The following is a 26,660-nucleotide window of genomic DNA, read 5'->3' as shown; positions in this document are numbered from 1 at the left end:
AGCTGTGGTGTTTGCAGCTCCCCGGGGCTGGGATGCAGGGTCAGAGGCTGCTGCAGTGCTGGCATCAGCTCCTGGGCTCGGGGGATGCAGGCTCAGCTCACCCCAGCCACCCCTGGTGATGGGCACGGGGCTGCTCTGGGCAGAGCTCAGCCCCAGCATCCCAGGGCTGCTCCTGGAGGCACCTGGGGAATGAGAACAGGCCTTGGCTCAGCTGAAATCAGCCTCAAACTGCTCCAGCAGCACTTCAGGGCAGCTGAACTGAGCAGGCACTGCCTGCACCAGAGCCACACTGGAGCTCTGGCACTGCCCGTCCCAGTCCCATTCCCATTCCCATTCCCATTCCCATTCCCATTCCCATTCCCATTCCCATTCCCATTCCCAGCTGTCACAAACCTCATTCTCTGCTGCTGATGTGCAGCATCATACAAAGGACCCAAGGCATGAACCAGCCACAGGGGATCCCTTGATCTGCACTGAAGATGCAGGGAGAGGGAAACCCTGGCCAAGGACAGGCTGGCAGCTCTTCCACAGCAGAGCAAGATTAAAATAAACCTAAAGGAGCTCCCTCCCCTGGCTCTCCTTCAGCACTCCCCCTCCACCAGCATCCCAGTGCCACCAGGAGTTTCCTGATCCCTCCAGGGTGTCCAGGCAGGTTTGTTTTGGCACAGAGCAGAGAGAACACGGTAACCTCTCAAACCCAAAGCAGCCACTTTGTCACTGAAAAAGGCAGGTCCTGCCTTTGAAAGGTTATTCTTTTCTCCACACATTTGACTTTTTCTGTCTTCCCATCAGAAGGCTGATGTTCCAAATTACACTTTCCAAACCACAGACTAAAATGGATTTTCCTCCCCAAAAAAACTTTAAGCATTTTTCCTTAGGCACCTGCCAGGAAAGACACAAATCTAAAAGCTTGAGCGTTATGCATTTAAATTGTGGTTTTTGACAAAGGCAAAGCAGAGGTTTAACAGCTCCACAAAAAGAAGAAAATTATTGATTGGGTAGAATATTCTTTGTCATTTCCCAAGTTTCTCTTTCCTGATGAGAACAGCCTGCCTGAGGACTCTGCTTCCACCAGCCCAGTTAATTTATGAGCCCTCCCAGGGATGCTCACAGGCACCCAGCAAGGTGGAAAGCCAAGGCTGTGAGTGACAGCAGCCCCAGGAGCTCGGCTGGGGCAGCAGCAGCACAAACCCAGCCCTGGCTTTGTGCTGTCAGGAATATTTGGCAGGACAGCTGTTCCTAAAGCAGAGGCAGCACAGCGTGTCAGTGCTGCTGGACTGTGGTGCCTGGCAGAGGGGATTCTGAACAAGCCTTCAGCAGCACCAGCCTGATCCTCAGCACTGCTTGCAGCCCCTGGGGAAAAGGCATTTTTCATTTGTTTTGCCTTAAAGGGAGAATATTCTCTCTGGGGACTGAGCAGCACAGGGATGTGCTGGTGAGGGGTCATCACCCCTGGGTGAAACATTTCCCCCAAACCCTGGGTGAAAGCATTTCCCCCAAACCCTGGGTGAAAGCATTTCCCCCAAACCCTGGGTGGAACATTTCCCCCAAACCCTGGGTGAAAGCATTTCCCCCAAACCCTGGGTGAAAGCATTTCCCCCAAACCCTGGGCTGCACAAATGGGAGCAGCTTCTCCCTCACCCCAGAGCTGCCCACACCTGATGGCACCACCGAGAGCAAAGGGGCAGAAAAGCAGCGATTTCTGAGAGCAGAACAGAGCCCATCACTCACCAGACAAATCCAACAGTCCAGCTGCCAGCAGGACAACGATGGGGAACTTCTCCTGCATCTCGTGGAGCAGCTCCTGAGCCATCCCAGTAAAGAATATCCCAGCTGGAAGCAGCTCCCTGGGAGCTCCCAGAGGAGCCTCTGCTGCCTCCCAGCAATGGGCATTTGCTGCTTGCTCTGAAGGGTTGGGTTACTTTATAAGAGCTTAGGCCAGACACCAACCAATAACCTGGTCCAGGAAAAAAAACCCTGCACCAATTGGAATCAATCGCTTTTTAACAAAAGAACAGAGTGAGGTCAGGTGGATTTTACGTCCAAAAGGTGGGAAATGTGTCTGGGAACACGAGAGGGTGCTTGTGCAGCCCTGGGGGAAGAGTTAAAACACTCCCTGCAGGGCTGGGTGAGGATGTGGAGGGGCTTGGATGCAGCCAGAGGAGGGGAACAGAGCTGGGGCAGGGCTGGGAGCGCCTCCTGCCAGCTCAGGGCTCAGGGAGAGACCCCTTTGGAGAAAAGGAGGCTCAGGGGAGAGCTCCTGGCTCTCTGCAGCTTCCCCAGGAGCACATGGAGATGTGGAGGATGTGGAAGGGCAGGTGCTGAGCTCAAACTGGGTATGAGGAGGCGTTTTTTAGTCAAGAAGGTGGTCAGACCCTGGAGAGGGGATTTTGTACAATGCCCTGAACACACTTTGACTCCTGCTCAGCCCAGAGTGCTCAGGCAGTTGCACTGGGTGATGCTGTAGGCTCTTTTTAACTGATCTATTCTATAATTCTAATTTTTTTTGCCAGTTTGTGCCAATAAAACCATCCACAGGGATCAGCCTGGATCCCAGGGAGGAATGGAAACCACAGTGAAACAAGCACAGAACTCAAACCTTCCCAACAGCCCAGGGAGAGCCCAGAGGCTTCTTGGGCACAATCACAGCTACATCTTTTTTAGCCATAAAGCCCCCAAAGAACTGTAATTAATTACAGTTTAATAATTAATTAATAATCCCCTGCAGGCAGCACCCAGCAGGAATCTCTCAGTGCCAGGCACACAGACACCGAGCCAGACCTGAGACAGGCGGAGGGGACAGCAGAGAATGTCCTGGCACAGCCCTGCCTGTCTGAGGCACTGAACACCTGAGCAGAGGGAAGATAAGGCTCCTACTGACAGCTGGGACAGCTGGGACAGCCAGGGGACAGCCAGGAACAGCCCAGGAACAGCCCAGGAACAGCCCAGGAACAGTCAGGAACAGCCCAGGAACAGTCAGGAACAGCCCAGGAACAGTCAGGAACAGTCAGGAACAGTCAGAGACAGCCAGGAACAGCCCAGGAATAGCCCAGGAACAGTCAGGAACAGTCAGAGACAGTCAGAGACAGTCCAGGGATAGTCAGAGACAGTCAGAGACAGTCAGAGACAGCCAGGAACAGCCCAGGAACAGTCAGGAACAGTCAGGAACAGTCAGAGACAGTCAGAGACAGCCAGAGACAGCCCAGGAACAGCCAGGAACAGTCAGAGACAGCCCAGGAACAGCCCAGGAACAGTCAGAGACAGCCAGGAACAGTCAGAGACAGCCAGGAACAGTCAGGAACAGCCCAGGAACAGTCAGAGACAGCCCAGGAACAGCCACTGAAAAAAGCCACTAAAAAAAGCCACTGAAAAGCTGATGTGCTTTGAATGAATTTTATTAAAGCAAAGAAAACTCAACAGCAAGTGAGATGAAGGGCACTTGTGGAAGGTTTCTGAAGAGTTCAGCTGCTCTGCACGTATTTCATGGAGGAGTTGAGGATGGCCAAGCCATTGAGCTGCCTCAGCTGCTGCATGTGCCTGGAGAGACAACAGGGGGAACAGGTGGTGACTAAAAATTCAACTTTTCACTGCTCTGCCCAAACTTCCAGGGGTGTTTAATGCTATATTCAATAAATTCCTCTTAAAAAAGAGGTTTTAGATAATAATAATATTAATATTATTATTAATAATAATAATAACAGCAGAGTTAATACAGATACTCTTAATACAGAGTTTTTAGTTTATTATTGCCCTCAGAAAGGCACATAAATAATATTCTTTATTATAAATATATAAATATATATATATTATATATAAATTTATATATATTTTTGTATCTATAAAAATCTATAAATTTAATAGACAAATTTTATATTATATAATTTATATATAATGTTTCTATATTTTATATATTATATAATATTATAAATATTTTTTCATATGAACAAAACTAAGAAAAGAATGAGTTTCCTTTCTATCTCTGCTGTTTTAGAGAGATCTCAGGGCTGATACTTTCTCTACTGCTCATTTGGGATCTACAGACTTCCAACATCACTTCTGTTCTTCCAGCACAGGTCAGTGAACTCCTCGAAAGATGAGGAGACAGAAGTGACACCCCAAGCAGGATTTGGGGACGGGATCACAAGAGGGAATTCTGGTTGGAGGAGGGAAATAGAATTCACAGCCTATTTATAGAAATTAACCGAATAATTGCAGATTTGAGTTACCCTGGTTGTTTCTCCAGGGGTTATCAGCTGCCAGCAGAGGAGGGAAGTACAAGAAGGGAGTTTTTGCTCCTACCTTGGCTCAGCCAGGCAGAGCCTGCCCAGGGCAATGGCTGAGTTGCGCTGCAGGGCTCCGGGAGCATCCCCTGCAGCCTGGCGGAGCAGCAGCTGCACCACGCCGGAGCCCAGCAGCGATGATGCTGCCCCGGGGAGCAGCAGGCACTGGCTGAGGCAGAAAGCTGCATTCCCCACAGTCAGCTCATCCCCCGACTCCAGCAGCTGCAGCAGCACCTGCAACCCTGGCAGGAGAGGGAATCTCTGTCACACACACCCAGAGCCGCTCCAGCTCTTCCCTGCTGGCTGCAGGCAGTGAGTTTGGGGCTGTTTCCCCAGAAAAGCTGGGGCAGAAAGGGAATTTCATGGCAATTTCAGCATCCAGGAGGCTGCCTCAGCTCCACCTGCCCAGATGTGTCTGTCACAAAGAGCTGAACGTGCCACATTAAACCCTTTAAACCAGAAATGCTCTAGTGGAGAGAACAGCTGGAAAAAGGAACATAAAAAAAGCTTTGTGTACCTCCAGTGCTACCAAAGCAGCTCAGCTCACCTGGGAGCTGAGGACAGCAGAGTTTTGGCTCTGACACCTGAAAGCAGCAGCAACATCTCAGGCCAGAGATCCTGAAACACTCAGGGATCACTGAGCACTGGTGGGATAAATGCAGCCACGGCTTTCTCACCTGTGAGGTCTCCTCTGGCAAACAGAGCTGACAAAATAAGAATTAATGACTTCTCACAGGTTAAAATCCAGAGTTCTGGTGGAGAGAATGAGGGTGAAGTGTTGCTGCTGATCTGAGGCAAGGAAAGCTCTGTCTGCAGCTGGAGTGAGAGGAAATCCTTGGGGTGCAGGTTGAACTGCAGGCACTGACAGCTTCCTGACAGAAATTTCAATAAAATCTCAGTATTCTCTGCTGTTGTTCCATTAGCATTGATTGGGGCTGGGTTTAAAGCAATCCAAGCAAACAGATCAGAAATCCCCTAAAACTGCTCTGGCACCACTCCTCTGCCTGCAGCTCCAGCTGCTTTTAATGTCCCCACTGAGGACACCACCAACAACCCCAAGCCCTGGAAATCACAAGTTTCACTTACTTTTATCCCACCTCAGCAGCTCTTCCTGAGCTCTCCTGCTGCTCTTGGTGCAGATGGAGAGGGTCTTTATGGCATAGCTGCATGTGAGCTGTCCCCCAGCCTGGTGGGTTAAGGCAGAGTGAACAAACACATCCCCACTGTGCCCCACAACAGGCTGGGAACTCAGGAGTTCCCCAGGCCTGAGCCCAAATTCCAGCTGAAAACCCTCCCAGGGTGTTTATCTCAAGGTGAACACGGGCTGAGAATCACATAAAACTCATTGAATTCCTGCCAGTAACAAACACACAACATTCCCTGGATCTCTGCAGCCCAATCCTTTTCAACTCCCCTTGACAAGAGCCCTGTGCCACAGATTTTTTTTCTAGACTAACTTGATCTGCATAATCCACACCTGCTGGACACAGCTGTACAGCAAAAATTAAAATAGGAATTAAAAATAAATTTTAAAAAGGCTTAAAATGAAAGCTGGGAGCGCTGTTACAACAGTGCAGACACATCCTCCAGGGAAAGGAGGATAAACACAGGGGGAGTTAGATTTGCTCAGGGGACAATGCAGGCAGAAATAAAGAAAGTTGGATTTACTTTCAGGAATTTGAGCATTTTCTTCACCACTCCTCCTTTCAGCACTTCCTCCACTGCTGAGGGGGACGCTGGCAGGACCCGGCTCAGCACTCCAATGGCTCTCTAAATGAGGGGAAAAGGAGAGAGAAGCAAAACCAAACATTTATTGGTCCAGGCAGCCTAATTATTTTGTTCCTTGCAGAGTAAGACTGAAGTAATTAAAGTGCTAGAAGAAGAAATTCACAGAAATTAAGGCAATTCCAGAATCTAGCAAAGAACATCTTCAGGATGTGGCTTTTTTTTGGTGGTTTCCTGGGGACTGAGCACAGCAGAGATGTGAGCTGGGACCAGCACAACTCCCAGGGTGTTCATTCATTAAAAAAATAAAAATAGCTGTAGAAAAATAGTAGAGACCAGCACTGGTGGCACTGAGAGGAGTCAAACAGCTCAGAAAAGTTCCTGAGAGCTCAGGGGAGGGACTCAGAGCCCACATCTGGCCCTGCCTGGAGGGGCTGCTCTCCCTGGAGTCCCACCCCAGTCCCAGGAGAACAACTGTAATTCCCACACAGGAACTGCAAAGGGGAACAGCTGCTGAACACCCAAACTGCTCTTGCTCCTTTGCTCCTGCTCTGGTTCTTAAAGGTTTCATATTGAAATGGTTTGTAAGAGATTCTATTAAGCAGGCTGCAAGAGAACCTTGAAAACCTCTTGCATCAAACCATATAAAAATGAATATAAAAGTGGTCTGTTACTTCTTTATTGCCATTAGGAATGTTTCAGCCTTCAAAGCCCCCTGCACCAGGCAGGAGTTTGCTCTGAAGAGCTCAGGAGAGCCAAACCCAGCTTCTGTTGGTGACTTACTGTGATAATCCTTCCCTCCTGATGCTTGAGCAGAGCCAGGCACCTGCCACTGATGGGCACAGCAAAGTCCTGGAAAACACAGGGAAAACTCAGGGAAAACTTGGGGAAAACACAGGGAAAACTCAGGGAAAACTCAGGGAAAACTCAGGGAAAACACAGGGAAAACTCAGGGAAAACTCAGGGAAAACTCAGCTGCAGCTGGAGCAGAAATGGGCTCATGGACAAAGGAATCCCCTGGAAACCAGGGGAGTCACCAGCTCTGCACCCACCCTGGGGGGACTCTGGGAATTCTGCCTTCCTGATGGAATCCTGAGTTTGGGATAATCTTGGAATGTAACCAGGATCTCAGAACACGGCACAATTGGAGAGTGAATCCAAACAGAACATTTATACCACTATGGAAAGATAATTTATGCACTTGACACTGTTTTCTCCTCGTGTTTGTGTATTGGAGGTGGTGGCAGAGGAGAAAATTCAGTATTTTTTTTTTACTTTTCAGCCTACTTAAATTGTCAATTACCCTTAAATAATGATAACCTGCAACACCATAATGTTTTTTAAATATGTTGCCTACCTGGATGGTGGTGTTGGATTCAAGCAGCAGGTTCATCATCAGCCCCAGCACTGCAAACACACACTGCTGGTACTCAGGGCTGCTGGCAGCAGGGCACCCATCCTGTGTGAGAGCAGGGCAGGCAAATCAGCTCCCAGGGCCCTTCCTCATCCTCCTGGGGCAGCCCCAGGGTGAGGAAAAGCAGAGTTGGGGACACCCCTATGACACCAATCCGTGTGTTTGGCACCCAGAGGTGCAGAGCCCAGCTGGGGATGTTTGGGATGGTGCAAGGATCCCTTCCACTCCCCGAACCTCCCGTTCCCCAGGGCTGTGCTCCCCTGCAAGGAGCCGCTTTCAGGGGACACAGCTGAGGGTTTGCTGCTCTCAGAGCTTCCCCCAAACCCCCAGGTGGAGGGGAAGGGCTGGGAGGGGAGCAGACAGAGGTTCCTTTACCAGCAGCTGCAGACAGGCGTGCCAGCACTCCCTGCTCTGAGCCAGCTGTGCCCGCAGCACAACATCTGCACAGAGGCTGCCCAGCAGAGCCACAGCACGGGCCAGGGCTGCCTGCCCCACCTGCCTGGCACCCACCTGCAACACAGTGAGCAGCAAACAGCACCAGGAGCAGCAAAGAGCCCCTCTGCACCCACATTTAACCCCTCTGTTAAATCCCAGCTGCACGAGGTTTGCGCATTTCCCTCGTTTTCCTTCTTCTTTATGAGGAAAAGGGATGGATTCTGTGCTCCCTAGGTGTGAACATTTCCTCAGGGCACAGAACAGCTGCTGCAGCTGGAATTCCAGCAGGGAATGTTCAGAAAGAAGAGCCACAAACAATGTGGAAGTTAGGAAATGATTGTCTTGCTGCTCATTTGGAGAAATGGGAGTATTTTACTGCCCAGCTCTGCCATTCTGCAGCAATCTTCCCCTTCCTCAGGACAGGTTTCTGCACCAACACATTTTAAATTTGCTGTTGGAATAAAGGACAGCCAGGAAAGGAATTCTTTAACTCGGGAGACAATGTCATCTCCTCACCCTCAGATCAGAAGGCAAAAATCAGCATCCAAGACAGAACAGGTTGCTGACAGGGGATTAAAGTCACATCAAGAAGAGCAAAACTCAAAGCTGAAGGTGAAATTATCAGTGGGAATCTGCAACCAAGGCCAGAGTTTAAACTGAATATTAAACCAGGGATGTGTAGGACAAAATACTGGAGAAAAAGAACATTTTCCTGACAAAAGTCAATCTCTTACACCCACAGAGCAGCCTCAGGACATGTTACACAAAAATAAACTGGAAATACAAAATCAGATCTTCCCTACCAGCAGCTGGGTGAATACAGGTAAAACCCCTGTGGAAAGCGTGGCCCGACACTGGATTTGGAACCTGTTGGGGGGATAAAAACCCAAAGTTTTAGTCCAAAACCAGAGCTAAAGGCAAGAAAAAAGAAAAGAAACCTCAGTAACCTCACAGCAAAGGTGCCCACAGCCACCTGGCTCGTTTCATACAACTCCAAGCACAACTTTATAGAAATGAATGAGGAATTTAAATTACCTTTCCTCTCCAATTAAGTCAGACAGGATATTCATGGCACTGTCAGCCCTTGCATCAGTGCTCTTGACAAATGCCAGCAAAATCTGCAGCCATCTGGTGTTAAAATGAAAAAACAACGACCAAAAATCAGTGTCAGCTCTGGATTAATCATTAAAGACCAAAATTCTATTTTTTTAGGTTGTTGGTATTGCAAATCACAGTTCAATCTGGCTTTTTTAAGCACACTCTGAGATGTGGTTTGTTCTTTGGAGCTTTCCTCCCCAGGAAAAATGAACAATCTCTCCTGATTGCCCATTTTTACTCCAAAGCAGTAAATGGACATTTGTCAGTGTAACTCTGGGAGGGAGCAGCAGGATAATGGGACAAAGGCAATGCAATGGTGCTTCTTCCCCCTCTCACTGAGCCATGGCAACACTAAATAACCACAAACCCCAATTTTTTAATGAGGAGAGACTCCCAGCTGGAATCCAGGAGGTTTTAGAGGCACCAGGGTGAGCTGTGCCTGAGCCCTACACAGGTTTAAAGGAGGGGACTCAAAACTGCAGGAACCCCCTCCTACCTTGAATCAAAACCTCCTGCAGCTCTACCCCACACATCCAACTTTGACTTTTGCCACGGGGCAGAAGCCTCAGTGCCGCTGTCAGGGAGTTTCTGGGACAGGTGTCCTTGCAGGACACGTTCCTGCTGCTGCTCACCTGCTCAGGTCCTGCCTGAGCAGCAGCCTCCGGCCACTCTGGCTCTCTGAGTAGAGGGAAATCAGTGCCAAGGTCTCCCTGTGGATCTGGGCTGTGCCAGAGGAGAGCAGCTCCGGCAGCTGGGCACCCACCTCGGGCTGGGCCAACAGGAGACGCTGATTTTCTTCTGCAAGAGAGGGGAAATCTCAGAGCGGCGTCTCTCACTGGCATCCCCACTTTATTTTGGTATGGTTTTCCAGCAGGAATATTTTATTTGGCGTCAGCTGAACCCCACAGGTCAACACAGACACCAAAATTCCGCATTTCCACTTTACAGCCCACCCCAGCCCATTGCTCACCCACGTGGGTATTCCCTAAAAGCAGGGGCAGGTACCTGCCCAAGCACTACTGATAATTCTAAAATAATTCTGCCTTCTCTTCTATAAAACTCTGCTCTTTTCAGGTCTATGAGAAAACTGTGCAAGTGGTGTTATCTTAAAAAATCACAGGGAATTTACTTTCCACCCCTTGGGTGGATTTGAAATGCTCACAGAGTGGAAATTTCATCCTGCCAAAACCATGGCTGCATCCAGCACCTCCCCCTGAGCTGCAAAACTCGGGGTGGAGGCACAGCTGGATGGAGCCAGGTGCTCTGGGAGAGGGGTGGCCATGCAGGAATGGCACATGGATCCCACAGGGACGAGGGAGGATTGCAGGGATTTACCATTCCCAGCACAGGCAGCTCGCCACAGGAGGAGAAGGGAAATGCACAGCTCCACCTCTGCAGGGCTTCTGCTCTCTGCACAGAAGGCCCTGAACGAGAGAAGTCATCGTGTGGACAGAGCCAAGGATGGACCAAACCCTGGGAAATATCCAGGGAATGAAGATTTGCACGTGCTCCATCCCTCAGCTCTGTCTGCAGCCACCACCCCAAGAAAGGATGAACCCTAAAAAGTCCCGGAGCTGAGCACCCAAATATTCCCTGGGGCCCAACCAGAGCACCAGGGGGTGCAGCCAGAGCCTTCAGATCTTCTTTTGTATTCAGATTTTTTCTGCAAACCTGCTCTCACCACGAGGGATAGGATAACTCCCAGAAAGAGCAGGCACAAACAGCAATCAATGAATTCCCCTCCCTGCATGTAAGGGAGCACTGTTTGTGTCACAGTCAGGTACAAGTCCCTCCATTCAGACACTCAAATCTGGGATTACATCCTCCTCTGATCAGTTCACCTGCATTTCAAGAGGTGATTCTGTTTCTTGAAAACAATATTCCCATTTCCCCAGGCTGGAATCCCCCTCTGGAGAGCTCCTACCCTCTGACAGTCTCGTTCCTGAGGATACTGAAGCCATTGTTTGTCCTAAAGAGCGTCTGCCCGGTGCCTGGAAGAGGCAGAGACAAACAGCTCAGGTGTGTGACAGCCAGGCAGGCTCCTGCTCTTCCTGCACACTGCTAAAAGAAAAGGTCACTGCATCAGCAGCTTTGGGGAAAAACATCATTGAAAACGGGGGGAAATTCAAGAATGAATGAATTAGGAGTGGTTTTGAAGCTGAAAATTGCTCTAATTCCTGCCTGGTGTTGTTGGCTTCAAGTGAAAGACTGTTCAGGACGGCTGAAACACAAAATTGGCTTTGTAAGTCAATGGGCTTTAACAGAGAATTGCAAATATTTATAAACAAATGAGACCCAAATCCCTGAGAACTCTCAACATTTACATGTGTAAACACCTCCTGGCCACGCTGCAATATCCAACATTGCCACTTTTATGTTTCAAACACAGGAACAGTTACTGAGGTCCTTTAAAAACTGCTCCCTTGCCCTCCTCTGCCTGGGCTACACCTCCCAAAAATGAACAATTTTGGCAGCAAAACACTCACAGCTGTCCAGCACTTCTGCCAGGAGCCTGATGCCCCCCGTGTAGTAGAGGATGTCGTGCTCAGGGCTGCTGATCCTCTGCAGCAATTCCTGGATGGATAAAGCAGCAGCATTCCCAGCCTGCAGCTCCCTCTCTGCTCTCTCCTCCTCTCTCAGCCTCTTCTCCTGCAGCCTGGCCTCGTCCACGCACTCTGGGGATCACAGGGAAACCTGGCAGGGAAATTCTGCTCCATCCTCAGTGGAAATCCAGGGGGAGAAGGTGGATTTCTTACCTTTGAACAGGTTTTCCTTTTGGGGATCCAGCTGCAGCATCTTCTCATAGCACTGCCTGGACTTGAGGGGGAGAAGGAAAGGGCTCTCAGCTTCACTAGAAATGGGAAGATATCAACAACATCCCAGGCAGATCCCAAAAGTTTTCAGGGCTGTGGTTCTTAATAAATGTGAAAAGTAAAATTTATGGAGACACAAATGTCAAAACTCCCCAGAAAGTCAAATATTCCCAGTCCCTCCATCTGCCTGCTGTTGCAAATTAAAAGGAAAATTTCCAGTAAAACCCAAGGAGCAAAAAATCAGAGTGAGAAAACAGAAACTGAGGCATGGCATGAAACTTTCTCCCTCTCACCCACCAAAAGCAAACCAAAACTTGGTCCCATGGCCCCAAAATCCAGCCAGCTTACCTCAGCAAAGTGCTGCAGTGCCAGGTGAGCTTTCCCCATGAGGAAATAGGCTTTAAGGCAGTTTTTATTGCACTGAGTTAAAAAAGAAATTATTATTAGCTATGTGTTTAGAAAATTGCAGCCTTTCAATATTTTTTCCAGCATTCTGATTAATAAGTAGAGCTGCCCAAGGCAAAGATTAGGGTATTTATACCATTTATCAGAGGTGTGTAAAGTTTTTATGCTGAATTATTGCCCCCAGGGACCCGAGAAACACAGGCTTGACGTGAGGGTGGAAAGCAGGGTTTCCAAAAGGTGATTATTTTCCTGTTCATTTGAGTCAAAAATATGGATTTCTGTAAATAATGCTGATTTCAGAGATCTTTTCCCCTTGACAATTCTGGAATTACCTTTAATGCCCATTCGCAGTCACTGATGGCTTTCTCATACTCATGGAGCTTCAGGTAGGCCTGAAAGAAACCCAAAAAAAATCCAGGCAGAAGAATGAGAACCCTTCAAACAATTTCTGCTCACTGTTGTACAAACACTGTCTAATTAAAAAGAATAAAATTAGGCTGCTGATTGGCCTGGCCATTGATTTTTGCAGGGTAATTTCCATTCTGGTTCACCATCTCCCTGGATTTTCTAATTTCAAGTCAATTTAACAGAATTCTGCACACACCCACAGAGTACAAAAGGTTACAGAGAATGCAGAGCAAATATTTCACTCTGCAGTTATAGAAGTGATTACTGAAAAAATATAAAATAAATCAATAAACCAATCAATCAATTAATAAATAAATAAAATCAGAGTGTTTAAATAAAACTGGGAATTGCAAAGATTTTTCCCCACTTGCCCTGGAGGGGTTCACCACATCCAAGAGGCTGGGACAGAGCAATGTTTTTGGGGTTTTATCCTGGCACAGCAACACAAGAAGCAGCTGGAAGAGGCTGCACTGACCTGAGCCCTGTTTGTGTAGAGCTCCTGTTTGTCCCTCAGCTCCTGCAGCCCCTGGGAGTATTTCTGCACGGCCAGGGCAAAGTCCCCTGCCCTGAAGGCTTCGTTCCCCTGCTCCTTCAGGGCTGCAGAGTGAATTGAGAATAGAAATTCCCTCCTGTCCCCCCAGGTGGGCCTGAGGAGACAGAGGCCACGCTCCCCTGCTGGAATTCCACAATTCCAGAGTTCCACAGTTCCACAATTCCACAATTCAATTCCACAATTCCACAATTCCACAATTCCACAGTTCCACAGTTCCACAATTCCACAATTCAATTCCACAATTCCACAATTCCACAATTCCAGAGTTCCACAGTTCCACAATTCCACAATTCTACAGTTCCACAATTCCACAATTCCACAGTTCCACAGTTCCACAATTCCACTGCTCCCGAGGCTCCCACTCCAGCCGTTCCTCCTCCAGAGGGAAAACTCAGCCCCATCTCCCTCCCTCCCTCCATCCCAGCCCACCATGAGCAGGGGATGGGGAACAGCAGCTCTGAGGGATCCCTGAGGGTTCCCCGTGCTCAGACAATCCCAGCTGTGCTCCCCCAGCCCCTGGCAGGGCACCAGCCCCAAGAGCTCTCAGCCATCACCGTTTGCCAGCTGCTCCTTCCTCCTCCTTCGCTGGGCTCGCTCTTTGGCATCCTTTTCCAAAGCTGCCAGGAAGCCATCTTCCAGCCAGGAGAGTTGGTGCCATTTCAGAGGGGGAAAATAAGAGCAAACTTCATTAAAACAGAGAAAAAACCCAATAATTCCTAGGGTATTTCTGAGTCATTTCTTAATAAAAGCAAATGCTGAGGGGACATTTCAGCAGTTAAAGTGGAAGTGGCTGTCACAGACAGTGATGAGGATCTGCACACCTGCCTTGCTGCAGCTCCTCTCCAGGGGCAAACAAACCTTGAAATTCACAATAAAAAGTGTTCAGATGAGGAGACAGAATAGAACAAGGCTCCTTCCTGTGAAAAACACAGCCATGCCAGCAAAGACCTCCAGCCTGGTCCTACATCTGGCTGGATTTTGGTTAAAGATAGCAGAAGAAGTCAGCCTGGACTTTGGCAGGGGTGGAACCGGGTGTTGCAGGAGCTCCATCCCTGCTCAGCGTGGTTCCAGAGCTGTGACAGACAGACAGACAGACAGACAGACAGACAGAGGCACTGTCCTACCTGCATCCACCGCCTGCGGCCTCGCCGTGCCCTGCAGGAACAGAAACACAGCACAGCAGCATCAGGGCGTGTCTGAAACACCCTCCTGACACCCAGAACCAGCATCAGGGGGATATTTAAACTAAGGATGGGAAGGATTTGATAAACTCTGACGTTCCTGGGAAGTTTCCACTTGTGGAAAGACCTGAACAGAGTCCAGCTTTAACCTGAGAGGGAAAAGCTCTTACAGAAGTGTTGATGAGTGTTCTGTTCACCGTGGTCCTGCTCTCCTCCTCCTCCTCCTCCTCCTCCTCCTCCCTGCTGCCTCCTTGCTCTTGGAGCCTTTTCTCTGTCTCAGCAAGGGATTTTTCCCTGACAGCCGCGTCCGGGGAGCTCAGGCCTTGCAGCAAATTGGCTAAAAAGGCACAGAAAAAACCCCAAATAAAATATATATACACACAGGACTTCAAACGTGGAAGGACCAGGAGGTCAGGTGTTCTCCCGCTCTCCCCGGCACTCACTGACATCGTCCACGCGGCGCAGGAAGCGCTGGAAATCCGCCTCCGTGTCCTCGTCGCGCAGCATGGCCGGGGGACACCGGGGGGACACCGGGGGGACACCGAGGGGACACCGAGGGGACACCGAGGGGACACCGGGGGGACACCGAGGGGACACCGAGAGGACACCGAGGGGACACCGGGGGACAGCGGAGCCGCCGGGGCCGGGCTCGAACCCGCGCCGCCGTTGTCAAGGGGACGCGCCGGACGCGGCACGCGCGGCCATGCAAATGAGGGGCGGGGATATGCAGATAAAGGGGGCGGGGCTTGCGCGGGTGTGGGCGGGGTTATGTAAATGAGCCGGCAGTTTGGCGGGAAACCGGTAGGTCCCGCCCGCGGGCTCCCGGCTCAGAATCCCGGGATTATCCCGGGATGTTTTTATGGAAAAGAGCTCCGGCGGCACCGAGCTCACCCCGTGAGCCATCCCCACCTTGTCCCCAGCCCAGAGCCCCGAGTGCCGGCCCCGGACCTTCCCGGGACGCCTCCAGGGACGGGCGCTCCGCACCTCCCCCGCTAATTCCATGGGGAAATTCCTGCCCATGTCCAACCTGGAGCTTGTCCTGATTTTTATGCCAGGTTCAGATTGCTTTTCTTTTTCGATCTCCCTGAAAGGCTGTGGCTTTCCTGATCTCTGAGAGGCGATGGAAGCTGTCGGCCACCGCAGGGAGCCAGAGCATCGCGGAGCTGCGCTGCCAGGGACTGCCATTCCAGGGACTGCCATTCCCGGGATTGCCGTACCCGGGATTGCCATTCCAGGGATTGCCATTCCCGGGATTGCCATTCCCGGGATTGCCATTCCAGGGATCGCCATTCCCGGGATTGCCGTACCCGGGATTGCCATTCCAGGGATTGCCATTCCCAGGATTGCCGTTCCCGGGAGCAGCACATTCCACACGCAGGGAGCACAAGGACGGGTCTCCCCGGGGCTGCTGGGGGTGAAGTGGGACACCTCACAGGGAACCGACAGCCCGGCCACATCCATCTGCCTCCGCTTCCATCCCACCCCATCGGCTGGGAGATGAAATCCCGAGTGCCAGAGAGGTGCTGAGCTCCACGGGCAGCCAGAATCCCCCAGCCCTCCCACCCCCTTGGCTGTAGGACAGCCAGGATATCCCTTTTCCCCCTCAGCCAAAAGATTCCCGTCCCTCCCCTCACTGCCATCGGCTCTGCCTGCACCACCCTTCATCCCAAAGGGTTTTTTTTCCCCTCTAATGAAGCTTTTTCCAGCCCAGTGTCCCATTAAAAACACCCACGAGGCCACAGCTGGGGCAGTGGGATGCTCGGGAGTTTGGAGTTTGTTTGTTATCCCACAAAACCTGGGCAATAAATCCACACGGGGCAGCAAATGTGCAGCGGGGAGACACCTTTAGTCCCTGGGCACTCCAAAAAGCACTTGAAATGATGCTCTGAAGCTCATGCACGATATTGATACACTGATAGCTGATAAAAGGCCAGATAAATAATTATCTAGATTTCTAGAAGGGATGAGAGAAAGAGGCAGCACAAAAATCTCCCTCCACGTCCCTCCAGCCCCCCCAACCCCGCTAGACTTACCCCAAACTCAGCCTGGGGGAAAAGGAGCCACACTCAGCCAAGGTGACACTGCCAGTCGGGTGCCATGGCCTTAACAGAGGGAGAGACGAGGGAAAATTAAAATTAAATGGAAATTAAAAGGTCTGAGGGTTGAGAAAACGGCCGAAGAAACATCAAGATCTAATAAAGGATCTGTCAGTGGTTTTACCACTGAGCACAGCCCCAGCTCCAGGGGCAGGAAAATCCCTTTTCCCTTCTCTGGGAGAGGAGGGAGGAAGCCCTGAGCTCCTCCAGGTCCAAAGGGAGCAGCAGGAAGCAGGCAGGGCACAGGGACCGTGGGGATTGAGGGACCTCTGCACCCACAAAGGGCAACCCCAAATCTCAAAGGGCAACCCCAGAGCCTCCCCTTCAACCCCAACCAGGGGCTTGGGCCAGTTGATGCTTCCCCACTTGAGAGCAGTTGGTGTTTTTTACATCAAATGGTTGGGGAGCGACTTTAAAATGGAAACTTTGGTGTGGAAATCAAGTCTGTTTTGCCAGAATCGTGAAGATAAGACAACCCTCCCCTCCCCATAACACCCAGAGTAAAAAAAATTAAAGTTGGGCATTTGGTCAATTTTTAACTAGAATTTAGAAAAAAAAGATCAAGATTTCTAAATGAATTAATTGAATAAATTAATTACATTCAAAGCTCATTAAGTTCCGGCACCCAGTTCAGGCTGGGCAGAGGTCACCTCCTAAACCCAACACTCCAGTCACACTTTCCACAAGCCAGGCAACAGAAAAGTGCCTTTTTTTGGGGGAAAAAAACCTCCACAGTAGCTGTGAAACTGCATTTTTGTGTTTCCTATCTCCAGGAAATAAGTAAATAAATACAGAGGGACAAAGAAATAAATGTTAAAGTGCTTTCAGTTGGGATGAGGCTAAAGAAGGGCAGACTGCAGGCATCAGCTTTTTTTTTTTTTTTTTTTTTTTTTTTTTTTTAGTTTTTATTTGAACACAGTATTCTGACAGAATGCAAAGTCAAAATCCTCAGTTAGTATCAGTATTTACACCAGTGAGAATGGGGATAAAGGTGGAGTCGATGTTTCACTCGGTAAAAAGATTTTTTGTTTTTTTCTTTTTTTAACAAGATAGAAGGCCCCCAAAAGTAGGGAATGCTGGGGAAGGATGGCCATGGAGGGGCTGAGAACAACTATCAAAACAGCCTGGTGGTGAAAAATGTGGGGTTTGAAGGCTCCATAGAAAAGTGTGGAGAGAAAACGCCACGCTGGAAGCTGACGGATGCACTATTGTCACCGGTACGAATGGCGCAGCACGAGATGGCACCGCTCCTGTGACACTGGGGACGGGCACGGGGCAGTGCCACCGACCCTGGAGCAGACACTGCAGTGCCACCGACCCCAGGGAGGGACACACAGAGCCACAGCAGTGCCACCGACCCCAGGGATGGACACACAGAGCCACAGCAGTGCCACCGACCCCAGGGATGGACACACAGAGCCACAGCAGTGCCACCAACCCTGGGGATGGACACACAGAGCCACAGCAGTGCCACCAACCCCAGGGATGGACACACAGAGCCACAGCAGTGCCACCAGCCCCACAGCAGCCCTGGCAGTGCCACCAGCCCCAGGTTGGTCCCTCCCCGAGGGGACACATCAAAGCCGTGAGGCTGCAGCTGGCTGTGAACGGGGCACTTGGAAGTGGAATCTCGATTTTTGGCTGTTCAGGGCGGTGCAGAGCCAGCACAGCTGTGGGGAGGGGTCACAAAGGAGCTCAGGCAGTGCTCAGGGTGTCCTTGTCCCTCAGAGTCCACCCCAAACCAGAGCTCTGGGACAGAAGGGACCTTAAAGCCCAGCCCCAAAGTGCCACTGGGCTCTGAGCTTGTCACCTTTTGGGACAAACACACCTGTCCGGGTGGGGCAGAGCCCCAGTTCCCTCCTGGCGGGGTTTTGGGAATGGTGATGTGTTTCTTACCAGCTGCTCAGCTCTGGGGCTCACAGCACAGCCAGGTGACAAAAGCAGCAGGACCAAAAGGGACAAAGTGGGGTCACCCATGGGACGGCGGCACCGCTGCTGTTTATGGACTCGTTTCTTTGGGGAAAAGAAAGGAATCCTTGGCACGGTGAGCCCAGCGTCCCCAGGGCTCAGGGACACCGCTGGGACGGGTTTGGGTTTGGCACCAGGGCTGGGAATCGGGCCCTGTCCTGCCCCAAAGCCACCCAGGACGGGCAGGGGAGCCTCAGCCTGCGCCTCCATCGCCCTCCCGCGCACCCCAGGAGCTGAGCAAAACAAAACGCAAGAAACCCCACACTCAGCAAACGACAAGACCATTGTTTCTCACAGCTGGAAATGGTGTGATGCCACTGGAACAGACTGCATATTCCCAAGGAATACATGGATACAGCCTCCACACCCCCCTCATCCTTCTGGGAACGCCAGAGTCAGCTCGGGTTGCTTTTCTCATTTAAAGGCTTCTGCTCTTTGTAAGAGTTGTTCTCTTTCTGGTTTTTCTTATTTTGTTTTTTTCTTTTTTTTTTTTTTTTTAATTATTTTAATTCCTGAATATTTTTTTTTCTTTCTGTTTCTCAAATCTGAACTAGCGCTACACCTTCCACATCCAAACTATGTTGAAGCTTTTATTATTTCAATACTATGACAAAAAACACGGTTCACACTAAAATAGTCACGCACCCACAGTGCACAAGCTTGCAGATCTAAAGTAGAATTAAAAAAAAAAAAAAAAAAAAAAAGAAAAGGACAAATAAAATTAAAATTAAAAAAAAAAAAAAAAAAAATAAAACCCAAAACCCCAAGAGGAGGAACATCTCTATACAATGGGCTGGTCTCTCCCTACACTCCTCTGCCTTCCTTCCGCTCACAGCTCCTTTTCACCCCCAAATCTCAGTGTTGTTCCATGATTCCTGATAACAAATCCCATTAATCAGCTCTCCAACCCCAAATCTCAGTGTTGCTCCGTGATTCCTGATGTTAAATCCCATTAATCCATGATTTAAGCCAGGTCTCAGCCCTTGCCCAGCCCTGCAGGATGCCCAGGGATGTCCCTGGCACGGAATTCCAGCCCCTGCTCCTGATTCCAGGGGTTGTGTCCTGCAGGAGCTCCCACGGGAGGGATCCAAGGATCTCCTGCTGGAGCTGGAGCTGCAGGAAGGGTCTGGAATCTGCCCAGCAACTTTTGGGGGAACAAAAAAAAATCTTCGCTTTTAGGTTTGTTTTTCTTTTAGGATCAGAGGACATGGTATTTACTGAAGCTGGAGTTTACTGATATTGGAATTGACTGAAATTGGAATTTATTGAAATTGGTATTTTCTGAAATTGAGATTTTCCTGAAATTGATGTTAATTGAAGTCGGTATTTACTGAAACTGATATTTTCCAAAACTGGAAATTTGCTAAAATTGCAATTTGCTGAAATTGGTATTTTCTGCAACTGGAATTTTCTGCCATAATCAGGAGGGATCGATTTGGTCACACACCTGAGCCCAGACCAGCCCAAACTGTCCAACCTCCCTTGTGCTCCTCAGAGCCCCGGGAGGGTTCCGTGAAGGAAAGGGGAGAATGTCCTAAAAAAGCAGAGATGATATTTCTCTTATGCAGTCAGGCCCAGGTCCAGCAAGGGACTTCAAACTAAATTTAAGCACAGAAGGATTTTCTCCAGCAGTTCCCTCACCCCAAGCAGATTTGGGGATTGCTGGATAAAGCCCTTGAGTGGTGGCAAGTGGTTTGAGCACCCCCACCCCCCAAAAAAACCCCAAACCAAACCCCAGCATCGCTTTTCTTCTTACTCCAGTAAGAAATAATAATAATAATAATAACAATAATAATAATAATAACAATAATTAAGAAAAGAGAAAAGGGGAAACGACTACTGTAAACATCCATGGTTGAAAATGTCTCCCTTTGCAAAGCAAGCATGCTGCTACCCTAGTGTCTACAGGACTGGATTGACTGAAAAACCAAAAAAAAACAAAAAAAAAGAAAAAAGAAAAAAAAAAAAGGCAGCTATTTTACACATCCATTTCAACACAACAAAAGTTTAAAAAATATCTGTCAATTGTAAACACTGGAAAGAACCAAAGTTGGCAAAACAAACAAACAAAAAAAAATTGAAAGTAAAATTGAAAAAGAAATGTAAGAGTCTGAATACTGCAAATTGAAATACATCCCCCAAAGCTGCAATTTTGGCATTCTTCCTAAAAAACAGATAATAATCAACCCCAAATAAAGGTCTAACGTGGCGAGCAGGATTCAGTCACAAAGAGCTCGAGACACTTTGCATACTGACCAGATACAAGGTGAACAGAAATTATAACTTATTTATGAGGCTTTACATATTTCAAACTCGACTGAAAAGTATAAAAATAAATTGTGGACTTTGTTCTTTAAGCACCAGCCGTGCCCAGCAGCACAGTGGTTATCTCTGCTATACTAACAAAGGAAACAACAGGGTCTCTTTTCTTTTTTTTTTTTTTTTTTGTCTTTTTTTGTGGTTTTTTTTTTGTGTCTAGGACTACCTTGATTTTGAGTTTCCCAACCACACTGCAACCAGCATTGCAATGTCTGTTTGTTTGAATATACACAGGGCCAGCTGGGCCCTGATTTGGTGATGGGTTTAACCCTGTTTTTAACATGTTTTACTTTTTAAAAGCAAGTGCACAACGAATAGAACCTGTCTAGAAATCTCAACGAAACCAAAAAAACAGAAATCAAAACCAAAAAGAGAAGAAGAGAAAAAACAAAACAAAACAAAAGTAAAAATAAAAAGGAAAAAAGAGACATTCCCTCCCTCCCTCCCCCCGTTTATGCATTTTTCTGGTTTGTTTGTTTGTTTTTCTTTTTTAAAAAAAGGCAACAGACACTAGAGGAATGAGATGGGTGTGTGGGTTGTGATTTCAATGCTCGGTGAAGGTTTCTGCCGTCCCCTCTGCCGGTGCTGATCATGCTTTGCTCTCGTTCTCGTTTGTTTGTGTGGCTTCGTTGGGCACCGTCTTCACTTCTGCTGGGGGGCTCTTCCTGTCCTGCACGGCGCCTTTGTCCTCTGCTGGCATTTTCCTGGGGAGAAGCACCAGAGGGACAGAGTTTAGAGGCACAGAAACACGGGCTGGGCTCAGTTAGCCACGGGGGAGGAGTGAATTAGAGTTTGTGTGGGAACAACTCGCTTTGGCAGAGCAAAACCAGCATTTGGAATAAGGAAAACCGAGCTCAGCTCCTCCGCCCTGGCTCATTCAGTTCTAGATTAACCAATTTTCGGCTTTCCCTGCCCTGGCTTTGCTCAGGGCTCAGCTGCAGGGCTGCAAAAAGGAGCAGCAAGGAAACCTCACACAACTGCAGAAGGATTTGGCTTTAGCACCCAACTCCCTGATAATTTAGCAGCAATCCCATTTTTTGTGTTCCTACAGACAGCCAGGCCTGAAATCCCCAGGATGCCGGAGAAAGGGGAGCACAGAGGACAGGAATTCTGTCACAGACATTTTCACAAGCGTGAGGGAGGTGACCAGTGCCAGCCCAGGCACAGCCCAACATCTGCAGCACAGCTGGAGCCCTCCCCCAGCCCCCTGCTGCTGTTTTCTCTCTCCTGCCCAGCTCGGGGTGCTCCCCCCTCTCTCAGGCAGGCTCCTGCCAGCCTGGGGACAGCTCCAGAGATTCCAGAGCTGGCACCCTGGCACTGCTTGTGCCCAGGCTGGCCCCCAGCGAGCCCCGAGGCTGCTCTGACCTGTGAGAGATGGGATCTGGGGGCTTGGGCTCACTGACCTGCACAACCTCCTTACACCAAAAGCTCCTTACACCAAACTGGACTATTTCTGCTCTTCTGTAGCAAAGAATAACCCAGGATAGACAAAGCTGCCCAAAAGCCTGAGGAACAACACATTTCTGATAAACTCCCAGCTTCCTTTCCTCTGCCTCCCTGGCACAGCCCATTCCTGCTCTCCTGGCACCTTCCAGCACCCCGTGGGCTCTGGGGTGAGGTGGCTGGCTAAGGAAACAGCGAGGTCAGTCAAGAGAACACCCAACAGAGGACACAGCACGAGCACCAGGGCACGAGGGACACAGCACACAACCAAGACAAGAGTAAAGCTGGCCGTACTCGGTCTTTGCGGGGGCAGAGCCGTCTGCAGCGGCAGCAGCAGGCTCGGGGGCTTGCCCACCAGCCCCGCTGGCAGCAGGAGGAGAAGCAGTGCCCAGAGCTGCAAAAACATCCTTTGCAAGGTCAATGTCTGGTGGCTTGAAGCTCCCTTCGTCCATTTTAAAGTCCTCGTTCTGCGAGGGGTTGGCGGCGCCGCCCGAGGCAGCCTCGCTCTTCACGCTGCTCGGGTTCTTGGGGGTCTCTGCCGGGCTCTTGGCGGCGCTGGGCTGCACAGGCTCCTTCTCGGGGCTCTTGGCCACCTCCTGCTTGGGCTCCGAGGGAGCGGGAGGGCTGCTGAGGTTGGCAGGGCTGGGGGCGGCCGCCTTGCTCCCGGCTTTGGCGGCGTCGGCCGCGGCGGCGCTGGGGCTGAGCACGGCCTGCCCCGGCAGGACACTTGAAGATAAATTATTGGTGGCCGGAGCAGAGCTGGGGGGATCGCTGAGATCAACAAGAGGGGCCACTTTGGGGGCGGAGGAGGGCGGCGGTGACGACGCCGGGGCCGCGCCTTTGGCCGGGGTGGCCTGGCCGGGGGCGGCGGCGCTGGCGTCGGGAGCGGCCGCGGCCGGAGGGGCAATGCTGGAGGTGAGCGTGGTGGTCTCGCTGGTGGGGCTGTTCTGGGCCGTGGCAAAGGTTTCAGTGATAGTGTCAGAGTTAGTGGTGCCCGTGGTGACAGAAGGCAGCATGTCCTCCACGGTGGCCGCGGTGTCGGCGGGGTGCCTGCGAGGGGGACACGGGGACAAGAGAGAGAGAGAGGGAGAGAGGGAAAGAGAGAGAGAGAGAGAGACAATGAAGGCCCGAAGTGACAGCGGGGAGAGGGGGCAGAGAGGGAGAGTGAGGACAGCACACACACATGACGTGGAGAGGGACTCAGGAGCAGAGATTGCAGAGGTCAGACATGCAAAGGGATGGCTCAGGATAATCAGGAAGAGCAAAAAAGCCAAGAGGACGTGACCTGCAGGAATGGCTCGTTCACGTGGGCTGAGGCAAATGGGATCCTGTCTGCTTGCAGAGACTCTTCTCACCTAAATCTCCTCTCAGCCTCTCGGTCATGACCTCTCCAGGCAGCTCTCTGCCAACTCCCTGAGCCTGCAGCCCGGTGCCACCTGCCACCAACACAGCACGGTGCCATCGTGCACGCTGGATCCAGCCCCTCACCTGTCCTGTCCTGTCCTGCAGTGTGTCTGAAGGCCTGCAGAGCCCCCATCAAACCCCAGCTCCTGTTCTCACATCACATTACTGCAGACTCAGGCCCCAGCTCAGCTCAGGTCTCCCCTGGAATGCTCAGCCTGGCTGTGACTCCACCTGCAGGGCCCAGCTCCTCGGGAGGATCTCTCCCAGCTCTCACCCAGCACTGCTGGGACGGGGCTCGCTGCCAGCTGGGGCCGATTTTGCTCCGGATCCGGATCCTTCGCAGTGCCCCTGGACAGAGCTGGATCTCCACACTGGACACACTGGCAGAGCCCTTCAGGAACCTCTGCTTCCTTCCCCTTTCCCTTCCAACGCTGGAAGCAGCAACCACTGAAGCTTGAGAGGAGGCACTTCCTCACTGGCACGTGGAGATTTTACCTTTCTTCCTCTCTTCCTGCCCTAACTCGTGTTCCTGAGGGATTAGGGCAGCTGAGGGCAATGCAGTGACCCTGTGCTAGGGCTGCCTAAGGCCACATACTCTGGCTCTGTCAGCGGGGTGGTCTCGTTGGGCTCCGTGTGCTTCCCCCCGTCGTGGTTGGGGGTCCTCTCCTCCTCCGTCCGCACCTCCACGATGGGCTCCTTGGACTCATCCTTCCTGTAACGAGGGAAGGGCAGTGAAGGCTCCTCCTGCAAAGACAGCCTGCAAACGGCCACGGGGAGACACAGCCACGGGGAGAGCGGGGACAGCTCCCTCCCTGCGGCCACTGCTCCTTCCAGGAACTCCCTGGATGTCCAGCATGGGGTGTCCAGCACTGGGATGACTGGGATGACTGGGATGTCCAGCACTGGGATGTCCAGAACTGGGATGAAGGGGATGTCCAGCACTGGGATGACGGGGATGTCCAGCACTGGGATGTCCAGAACTGGGATGAAGGGGATGTCCAGCACTGGGATGACGGGGATGTCCAGCACTGGGATGTCCAGCACCGGGATGTCCAGAACTGGGATGACTGTAATGACTGGGATGTCCAGCACTGGGATGTCCAGAACTGGGATGACTGGAATGACTGGGATGTCCAGCACTGGGATGACTGTAATGACTGGGATGTCCAGCACTGGGATGTCCAGCACTGGGATGTCCAGCAGTGGGATGTCCAGCACCTATTTGATGGCTACCAACAGGAACGAGACAAAAAACCAGAGGAACAACTCCAGAACCACCTTCCTGCAGGCACCAAGCAAACCCCAGCCCCTCCCCAGGGAGATGAGGGACCCCCGCTCCCCGAGGCAGCTCGTGTCCTGCCAGGTGGGCACACAGGGAGTATTTGGGGGCAGTACTCACGAGAAGGCCGCCTTCCCCTCCTCCATGTCCTTGCCCTTGGCCCCGGGGCCGGATTTGCCGCACAGGTTGACGGCGATGCACATGAGCAGCCCGCACTTGTTCAGGAAGTAGCAGGTGACATCCACGGCCACCAGCAGCGCCACGAAGACCACCACGAGGATGCCAATGATGGCAGCAGTGCCCAGGCCCGAGGTAGGGCTAGTGCTGGCTTCAGAGACCACGGGAGAGAAGAAGAGAAGGCGTTCGGGTTAACATTGGAGGTTCCAGGGCTCAGATTCGGCTTAAGTTGTTTTTTTGGGAAGTCCACCCCCTGTCAGCCCTGTGCCATAACCAGTGCTTTACCCTGCCTGAAAGGATGGACCTGAGGGGGCTCTTCCCATCCCTGGGAAGCAGAATCTCCTCCTGCTTCCCTCCACCTCCTCCTCCTCAGGAGGAAGGTCCAGAGTGGCTCTGGCACTGCCCAAGCCCGGCCCAAGGAGCGGTGGAAGCAAAGCCCAGACTCTGCAGCAGGATTTTTCCTGGTGGGATACAAATCACTGGGTGATGGTGGTGGAACTGGGTTAAACCCCTCCCTGGGGCTCAGGTGAGACCCAGCACTCCAGAACCTGCTCATGGCTCCCCAATCCCTCACTGTCCCAGCCCCTGGAGCCCCAAACCCTTGGAATCCTTGCTTTGCAGACCCCCCAGCAGAGCCCCTCCATCCCCTCAGCCCCATTCATGTGGACAGGTGAAAGAGCCTTCCCAGGGCTCCAGACAGAGCCACCCCCTCTGCCACGCATTTCAGAACAAACAGAGAGGGGTTGTTCCATTTTGTGACCCCGAGATGGACCAAGGAATGCAGATTCCAGCAGGACAAGTACAGAGAACCCCTGTGAGGCACCTGCCCAACACTGGCATCACAGGTCCAGCCCTGGGCAGCAGAACATTGCCCCACAGCTCAGCCCCTGCTGAATAAAGACATGAATTAACCCCCCTCTGATGCCTGCAGGGAGTGAGGAGGACGTGGATTTTCCCTCTTTTGATGTGTTTGTGCTCCTGCAGCTGTCACCCCTTCCATGCAGGATCCCGGGATCAGACATCCCTGGGTGCCTCCAGAGCTGGAATTTTCCCCTTTTGGAAAATTCAACTCACACCAGGGTGCTGCTCTTTGCCTCCTCTCCCCTCCCCAGCTTTTCCAGGAGCTGTCACCCCCCCAGATTCCTGCTCTGACAGGCACAGACCCCTCTGCTCCCCACCAAGCCCTCCAGCCCTGCCCTGCTCCTCTGCCCTGGCAGGGGGATGATGGAGCTGGGCAGAACCAGGGCAAGCCTGCAGAGGAATGTCCCTGTTTTTGTGCTATTCTGGGATTTTACACCTCAGACAACGAAACTGGGCCGAGGTAATTGCCTGCAATTTGGGTTTCTAGGCTGGTAAGAGAGCCCTGCAATTTGCAGGAACTTTCGAACCTTTTCCATTAGCTGTGGTTTCATAAATCCCAATTCATGGTGTGAACTGATATTCCAAACCTTCCAGAGACTGGCAGTAAGGAAACATAATATAAAAATCCTCCACGACCCCATGAACTTGGGAGGCTCTTGGTGCTGCCTTTCTTTTTCCTTGTAAAGGGATTTTGCTGTTCCTATAAAATGCAGGAACCACAGTGGAGATTATTCTTTTCACAGACTGTCCCATCTGATTAAATTAAATTGATCTACAAATACTTTCAAGAACCATTCCCCT

General features: G+C 51.0%; 2 protein-coding genes across 8 annotated transcripts in view; both read right to left on the bottom strand.

Annotated features, from left to right (window-relative positions):
* Positions 1–3,402: 3,402 nt before the first annotated feature.
* Positions 3,403–14,819, bottom strand: TTC12 (tetratricopeptide repeat domain 12). Its single transcript, XM_058856850.1, has 20 exons — positions 14,756–14,819; positions 14,446–14,649; positions 13,686–13,763; positions 13,054–13,175; positions 12,503–12,562; positions 12,114–12,185; positions 11,709–11,769; positions 11,439–11,627; positions 10,877–10,943; positions 10,288–10,376; positions 9,585–9,750; positions 8,890–8,982; positions 8,658–8,721; positions 7,795–7,929; positions 7,363–7,464; positions 6,789–6,857; positions 5,949–6,050; positions 5,367–5,466; positions 4,300–4,522; positions 3,403–3,537 (listed from the first exon to the last, which is right to left on the bottom strand). Exons 1-20 carry the CDS (start codon positions 14,817–14,819, stop codon positions 3,462–3,464), a joined length of 2,136 nt encoding a protein of 711 aa, XP_058712833.1. The 3' UTR covers positions 3,403–3,461.
* A 2,488-nt stretch (positions 14,820–17,307) lies between these two features.
* NCAM1 (neural cell adhesion molecule 1) overlaps positions 17,308–26,660 on the bottom strand; it is an 84,527-nt gene continuing 75,174 nt past the window's right edge. For 4 of the 7 annotated variants that reach the window (XM_058857079.1, XM_058857078.1, XM_058857080.1 and 1 more), the window contains 4 exons: positions 24,942–25,149; positions 24,138–24,254; positions 22,433–23,188; positions 17,308–21,399 (listed from right to left, as the gene is read on the bottom strand). In XM_058857079.1, the coding sequence (XP_058713062.1) occupies positions 21,285–21,399; positions 22,433–23,188; positions 24,138–24,254; positions 24,942–25,149 (1,196 nt within the window). In that variant the 3' untranslated portion in view covers positions 17,308–21,284. The remainder of the gene's footprint in view (positions 21,400–22,432; positions 23,189–24,137; positions 24,255–24,941; positions 25,150–26,660) is intronic. The other 3 variants (XM_058857086.1, XM_058857087.1, XM_058857081.1) reach the window with 1 other exon arrangement.

This window comes from Poecile atricapillus, chromosome 25 (assembly GCF_030490865.1).
Source record: "Poecile atricapillus isolate bPoeAtr1 chromosome 25, bPoeAtr1.hap1, whole genome shotgun sequence".
NCBI classification, from domain to species: Eukaryota; Metazoa; Chordata; class Aves; order Passeriformes; family Paridae; genus Poecile; species Poecile atricapillus.
The sequence above is the reverse complement of the archived record's forward strand: the minus strand, read 5'-3'. Positions and strand labels throughout refer to the sequence as shown.